The following is a 7,868-nucleotide window of genomic DNA, read 5'->3' as shown; positions in this document are numbered from 1 at the left end:
AACTCTCAACAAAGTGGATCCGAACAAATGTTATATCTACATACACTGTCTCTTTCACAATGTACTTCTCGATTGGATACAACATAAAAACCTTTTTTGTGAGTGCTTGGATCTTCTTTTTGGCAATTACAAATTACTCGATAATATACTCATTGGATGGAAGTATCAACAACCCGTAATAAATTTGGTTTATAGTAATGATTTTCTTCGACGAGAATCTGTTCTTGAATGTACATGTTATCAATTTACCACTTTTTGCTGGAACTTTGAGGCATATGGTAGACATGTTTGTACTTGTGATCTTAGCATTATTGAAAATATTAAAGTACGTAGAATCTTGGCCGATGGGCTCAATCATATACCTAACTTTCCCAAAAACCCTTACTTTGCTCTATCAAGTGTACTAAGTTGCCTCATTGACTTTGTCAGTGCTCTCCACCTGGAGATGACAGTTCTACTGGACTTAACTAAAGTTGTGAAGGAATGCTTCCTTTAAAAAATATCACAAATTCCTAGAAAATGGTTATCCTCTGATGAATCCTGGCTTACATCACAGCTGGCTCTTGATTTTCAAACTATCTTTAATAAATGGTTTATAGTCGGGGTTGACAAGAGCTATAACTGTCCCACTCTTATTTGCAAAAACCTTGCTTGGAATGCTACCCGCGATCGGGTATTTGGAAAGGAATTCTGTAGAATTAACTCTTCACTACAAACAGTTATTACCAATAACATCTCAAAACACTTAGGGAATCTATGCTACTTTATACAGAACACTAAGCTACCAGTATTGGTTCCCACTTATAAAATTCATAAGCATAAGTTCAGATGGATACCTGATGCTTCCAATGGTATCTTTACTGATATCACTAAGGATATCAGGCTTTGCCTTGCTAGCTGAGTTTGAGCTTATTTGTGTCACAAACAGAAAATCGTCCAGGACTTCCTTCAAATACAGTACAACCCCTTTTGGCTAACAAAAAACTCTACGGAAGTCTCACTTAACCTACCGCAACAAATCTTCCACATTTTCATTGTAGATATTACTCAATGCTATGAAAACATTTCCCTTGATGGGGATCTTGGCCTTAAGACTGTTCTTGCCAAGGTGATTAAAATGACTTTCTCCAATGCTAGAAAGAAGAAACTTTTTTACATTTCTCTTTCCAAAAAACCTAGGGGGATTAAAAAGACTCACTCCGTACACTCCTTACACTTCAACGAAGAGAAGCTTTGTCTCTACATCTCATGGCTGCTTAATAACTGTACTATAGTTTCTCGCGGTCTCTACTTTAATCAATGCATAAGCATCCTCATGGGATTCTCTTGCTCTTCACTCATGTGTAATATTTACCTAACTTTCTTCGAATACAAATGGTTTCTTCAAATCATGGAGTATAGAAAGGATAAACTCACTGTTTACACATACTTACAGATACATGGATGACTTGCTAAGCATCAACAATAAGTAAATCATTAATCAATGAAATTGGCCCGATTTACCTTCACTGCCTAAAGATTGACCCTACTTCTTTACACAATTTCATATCACCCAATGGGGGCTTTTTTCCCTCTGTATAGTTCCTTAACCTGTCTATCTCTCTTCATATTCCTTTTGTTGGAGGATAGACCTTAGATATATGTGGAAAAGAAATCTTCTGAAACTACCACCTTTGGAATTCATCAAGAGGAAAAGTAACAGGTCTCACAAAGCGGCTATCAGTACTTGTATCAGCCTACTATGTTTAATCATCTACTCCTCTTCCTCTAACCTGGTCTGAGCAGATATAAAACTGCTAATTACAAAATATTGCCACAATGGCTTTGATAGGAAACAAATAGTCTGCTGAATCTTTCAAACTCTCACTCAACATGATTTGCCTGGGTTACATTTTAAAAAAGATAATCTCATTTATATTATAAGGTAGTAGGCCCATTCACAATGGGCCTACTAGCGACTCATTGTGTTTGGTCCCTGGGACCGCACACACACACACACACACACACACACACACACACACACACACACACACACACAGTGGTACTTCTAGCTTATTTTTTTACCTCACCGCAAAAAAGTCCACACCATGGGACGTGACCCATCTTAATGGACCCAGTGGGGTTGGGTTGTTTTTTGCCCAGGATGATTATCACACACACACACACACACACACACACACACACACTTTAAACACCGACCTATTAAACAAACTCGAGTTTACTCTCTTGGGATTCTACTAGATTTTTCCTGCCTAATACCTCCACCATATGGCATGGCCCTTGTAAAGGACTTGAGTGTTGCATCGTATCTTTTCCTCGGGCTTACCTGACCGTGAATACATGTAGGTGGCCTCTTCATTACATCTTGTAGGTGGCCTCGCCATCTCTGTTGGGATCCGTTCCACTCATGAAATATGCGCACGATATGGCAATCGCCCTCCTTCCTCTATTTAAAAGGTGAGGGTGCATCTCTACCCCTCACTTAGCTTTGGTTGTGCTCTGTTTTAAAAAAAAAGGAAATTGCGTGACTATATTGCTACTGCATCAAAGCATGGAGCTCTCGACTCAAGTAACATAGATCGACATTTTTCTACACCTGCTTTTTTTGCAATATGTTTAGGCTACGAGCATGGTACACTATGGGGAATTTTTTTCTCGGTATAGTAGGATACAATGTTTTTTTCGTAGGAATTTAATCCCAAAATCTTTGGTTCTGATCTGTGTTGCGGTTTTCTGTTAAAGATGACATATTAGTGGTTCTTTTTGATTCACCTGACTATCTATTGTTACTGTTAAAAACTTTGGTTCGTTATCATGGTACAAACCGTCCTATTAACTACTATTTCGGTGGCTGGACCACTTGTTTGGCGATGGCCTTTTGCCCTAGTAACGGGTACATACATGCTTTTTTGCACACTAATATGTTTGCAGGACTGGCCGGCTAAATGGTGCCTTGATTACATGGGATGTTGCTTTTTGACTGATTGAACCATAGTTGGGTTTTGATGGTGAACTTGGAAAAGAGGGGGGTGTGTATTCCACCCTCTGCACACCGATTGTGTGTTCATATTCATTATGCCAGGTTGTGCGTTACTGCTGTTTCTGAACGAACCTTCATTATCTGGGTAAAAGGCTATACTTTAAGTTTTTTAGCCTTCCCACTAGCAATTGGTGTTCCCGTTAACGGCTTATTATGGTTACTGATGGCTGCTGTTTAGGACTGGTTTTTTTCGAACAGAAAGGGGTTGTATTAGTTTACAATATGGACTGGCATCACTATGGTAAGGAAAGCTGCAAGGAATGCATTCTGATACGACTTTTGTAACAGTTCCCTCACTCTGTTTGATATATTGCTTTTTCAATATTTGCATTGGCATCTTGTTTTGTAATTAATAAAAAAAAGGAAGAACTTCACCTTACTGCATACCGGTGTTAGATGGTTCTTTTTTACCCTACTTATTTTGGGTAACTGGTTAAATAGCTAGAACCATCATGATAAAAGAAAAACAAGGGTCTCCTTTTTCTTTCCAAGAATTGGTTACTGTTTAGCATAAACTTTTGTAGACACATGCTCTTAACTCAATTTAGCAAAAGAATCTTGCCACCTGGGTTGGCCATAACTTAATGTATCAAAGTGGATGACTTACTAATTGATTAGTTCGGATAACATGGTTTGCCTAAATTTTACCCTACTAAAAACTAACATTGAACCAGCCGATGGCTGGACTGGAACTATTAAAAGAATTCTTTGCTAAAGAAAACCTATTGTATAAAAACTTCACATATAGTGCTTACATTAATCTAGGAAAAGTAACTATGATAAAAGTGGAGGGATTCTGACACTTGGATAAGAAGGGGTCATGGCCTTCTAATCAGAATGATGTATAATTCTTCTAAATTAGTAACTGTTTTTTTATCATGAACTTAGCTTGTGGAAGAGAAAAAGTTTGTAAGATGGACATGGATAACAACTGGTATAGTCCATTGATACCTGTAAAACACATCCAAGGCTAACATATTTGTTGTCTTGTTTAGATGGATGCAGGTAAGGACTCTATCTTATCTTGGAAGGTTTTTTGACTTTGGCAAGCTGACCTACACTGGATTGCACACTCACTTATTATTCAGGAAGTTCATCTACTATTTGTATACTGAAATGGGACCTCATTCTTACAAACATTGTACAAAAATAATTCTAATACTGAGTTGTTTTTGTACTTATCTTTTCGTTTTTCTGAAGCAAGTTGTCTTTTGAATGTAAAAGTTCAATTATGTCTTATTATCTAAAATAAAACAACCACACACACACACACACACACACACACGCACGCATGCACACACCCCTCATATTGGTTTACCTTTGTTAAACTATGACTCACTTGTTGGCTAAAGCAAAACACTTTACCGACATGACTTAAGGCGTACCTGCACATGGTTGCCCATAATGCTTGAGAAGAAGGTTTATTTGTGCTTTCTCGCGTGAGGAACCCTTACAGATGTGGGATTTCTATCAAATTTAGCCTACACTTTTTTATTGCCCCTTGCAGGATAGCCTTGCATGGTGGGATTCCTAAAGTGCCCTCATCCTAGGGCTCTGCTAAAGCCAAACACTTCACCTGGCGTAACTTAAGGCTTGCTTGCACATGGTTGCCCATAATGCGTGAGAAGAAGGCTTGTCTGTGCTTTCTGTCGTGAGGAAACCTTACAAACGTGGGATTTCTATCAAATTTAGCCTTTACTTTTTTTTATCGCCCTTTGCAGGATGACCTTGCATGGTGGGATTCCTAAAGTGTCCTCATCCTAGGGCTCTACTACTAGAAAGGCCCGCTTGCTAAGGCTCTACTACCCTTAAATTCTGACTGCACCTTCAATTAAAAAGGTTTGCTTCCTTTGCCTTTGCCTGCTTTAAGGTACTTCTATTTCTAATATGACCTAGCATGAGGCACTCCTTTGTGAATAGAATGACTTTGGTTGCAATGGATTTGCTGAGGATGTTGGGTGTCGCCACTCTGTTTACTTGATGTGCCCTCTCCCCTTAGAGCTGGTCTTCTCTCTAAACCCACGTCTAGGGTGCTTTGTACTTTAATACCTAAGGGTTGCATGCCCAATGGGATAATCTCTTTAATGAAACTTTTACTAAATTTATGGGAGGCTCCATTTTGCTTCCCTCCTGGCGAGAATCGGGCTTTCATTCTGACTCTGCTACATGTGTTAAAGCGTCCCTCCCTCCTTGTGATGGACTGCAACCTCCTGACTCTGCTACATGTGTTAAAGCGTCCCTCCCTCCTTGTGATGGACTGCAACCTCCTTGTTCTTCTGCACTACGGGTACATCGTAGGATTAATGCTCATTCCCCTCCTATGGTGGGCTACTTGCATCACCCGTCGATGGTCTCTCTTCTTGAAGGTTAGATGTGCATGTCCTTTAATGCTTTACTGCCCTCGTTGAGAATTTCTCTCACGATTAAATAGGTGTGCATTCTCTTCCTTTCTCTTAAGTTTCCACGATTTGGAAGTGCAGTGCTTTTGTTGAGCCGAGATAAGGGTATGGTTTATGGTTGCTTCTAGACACTTGTAAGCTCTAATAGATAACTAACTATGAGCTTTGATTTGCTTTTTGCTGATTGGGCCTTAGTCCTAAGTTTTTGGTTCATTTAGGTACTGTTACATCTGACACATCTTATCTATTGGCGATGCTTTTGGGCGAAGTCATGACACTCTGATGCTTCTGGTATTTATTGATAAGGTTTAGGTTACTTTCTTATTCTTATTATGTGTTGGGTTAAAGTCCAGTATGTCCGGCCACCCATGTGTATAGCCATTCTTTTATCCATATGAATGACTGTACTCACACACTAGTACATTACTTGAGTGAGTGCCGCTTCACCTGTACTTTGCGTCTTCTCTCTTCTCGTGCTCTCTGTGTGTACCTACATGCTTGCCATTGCTTCCATTTCCTCCTTTAAACTGGTATCAGAGCTCGGGTTGTGATTCTGTATTGGTGTGTTCTTATCAGTCTTTGCACACTTTCGTTGTTGATTTTGGTCTCAGTTGCTGCCACAACACAATTGTCATTTTGGGAGCATTCCTAACAGATGTCCACATTGTTTCTCTCCAATTCCACGTATATGTACAAGTGTAGGTATAGGTACTTGTAGGACACAATTTTATATAGGATTGTTAAGTGACATACAAGGTTCCTCAGGTAGCAAGAGCATGTGTACGTGACTGTGGGGTAGCCATATATTGGTTGAGTTTGAGTGCGGCAACTAATATTTTGCATTCACTTTTGGTGAACACCATTCTGGCTACAGGTTTCGCGTTTATGACATGTAATTTAGTATAGTATTGGTAGATTGATCACAGGTTCTTTTTACGTTGTATGATCTTTTAGGGGCCTTTTGGTATTGTTTTGCATATGTAGACTAGCTTTTCTCTTCGTTTTTGTAATGAAATAGGAAATATATGCATGGATACTAGAGAGCGGTTATTGTTGAGCTATTGTGTCGTTGTATGTAGGTCTTGGGTCCTCATGCTGACACACTTTATGTATGCTTGGTCAGCATGATATTTTTTCTAATGTGGTTATGGCAGACATGGAGTTTGGAATTTGTATTGCCTCTACATTAGCCCATTGTGATGCAATAGTGACACAATAGTGACAGTTTGTCTAGACATTTACAATTGTCACGGGTTAATGCATTAGTACTTAACGTAGTTTCCTACATTCATTGACCAGATTGTGAGTTGTTCACTATGTGTTGTGTATGTGCTCATTGATTGAGCATGAGCTTTTGTCGGTGTTTTAGTTGGCTATAGCCTCTTAATTGCATTCTTGTTGTCATGGGCACCAAAGAGGATAGAGTTTTGACATAAACAAGTTGAGTGGTACTAACTTTGAATCAAAAAGACCAAATTTGGGCTGTCTCAATGTAGAAGAAGCAGATGTGGCCTATCAAAGTCAAGGGTGTAATGCTCGAAGGCATGGAGAATGATGATCGGAAAGAGTTAGGGGAGATGTGGATGTCTACCATCAGACTCTCCTTTGTTGGGAAGCGTGTTTGCTAATCAAATGGTCTGGCAATAGGCTATGGAGGATAGAGCCTTACCTTAACCATGGTATTAGGGTTAGGGTTAGAAAGATGGAGGTTAGGGTTAGAGTTATGCCAAGGTCAAGAGCATAGAGAGAGAGAGAGAGTATAGACACAATGATAATAGCTCAAAGTGCAATTAATTGATTAGAGAATAGCTTCTTAAATAGGCTTATTGCTTTACATCATTGGCGAGAGGTTGCATCCTCTTGCTATTGGACCATGTCGTCATCTATCCTTTCCTAGGTGGCTACCCATATGGAGCCGCGAGTTGGGCTTACCCTAGCAAACGCACCCTAAAGCCAAACTTGAGGTTTTTTCATGTGTTTTGGTTTGTGTATTCATGTCATGGCATACTCCTAAGCTAACATGATTCATTTACTTGATCCATCATGGAAATTCAATTTGACTCATCACCATGGTTCAATGTTCCATGATACATCATAGTGGTTCTCTATCAGATTCATTGCTATGTTTCATAAGTCAGACTTAGGAGGTTCACTAGTAGTCCTAGGTAGTACAAAATTATTCATTTATTCAGTCATGTGTGAAGAGGTTGTTATGTGTGTCTTTTTCAAAATTGTCTTCATTTTGTCGTCGTCTTCATTCATTGTTGTTGTCGTCGTCTTCTTCATCTTCATTTTGTTGGCTTCATATATTGTCGTCATGTTGTCATGTTGATCTTTGTCACGTATCTTTATTATGTCTTGATCTTCATTGGTGTCTTTGTTTCGATATGTTGTGTGCTCATGTGTGTGCTTGCCCTTAGGTGAAAGTA

The 7,868-nt window shown here is 39.3% G+C and overlaps 1 protein-coding gene across 3 annotated transcripts; it reads left to right on the top strand.

Moving 5' to 3' along the window:
- The first annotated feature begins 4,999 nt into the window (after positions 1 to 4,999).
- On the top strand, positions 5,000 to 7,480 carry LOC147423690 (uncharacterized). Of its 3 annotated transcripts, XR_015186626.1 has the most exons (3): positions 5,269 to 5,406; positions 5,521 to 5,573; positions 5,658 to 7,480. XR_015186626.1 is itself a non-coding variant. In XM_086501813.1 (2 exons), the coding sequence occupies exons 1-2, from the start codon at positions 5,145 to 5,147 to the stop codon at positions 5,720 to 5,722; spliced, it is 327 nt and encodes a 108-aa protein (XP_086357939.1). In that variant the 5' UTR covers positions 5,000 to 5,144; the 3' UTR covers positions 5,723 to 7,480. The 3 variants fall into 3 exon arrangements, 1 of the variants encoding a protein (XP_086357939.1); XM_086501813.1 differs by lacking the exon at positions 5,521 to 5,573 and having other exon boundaries at positions 5,000 to 5,406; XR_015186625.1 differs by having other exon boundaries at positions 5,268 to 5,573.
- The last annotated feature ends 388 nt before the right edge of the window (positions 7,481 to 7,868 follow it).

The sequence above is a fragment of the Adiantum capillus-veneris genome, chromosome 26, assembly GCF_014529385.1.
Source record: "Adiantum capillus-veneris isolate H3 chromosome 26, ASM1452938v2, whole genome shotgun sequence".
Taxonomy (NCBI): domain Eukaryota; kingdom Viridiplantae; phylum Streptophyta; class Polypodiopsida; order Polypodiales; family Pteridaceae; genus Adiantum; species Adiantum capillus-veneris.
The sequence above is the reverse complement of the archived record's forward strand: the minus strand, read 5'-3'. Positions and strand labels throughout refer to the sequence as shown.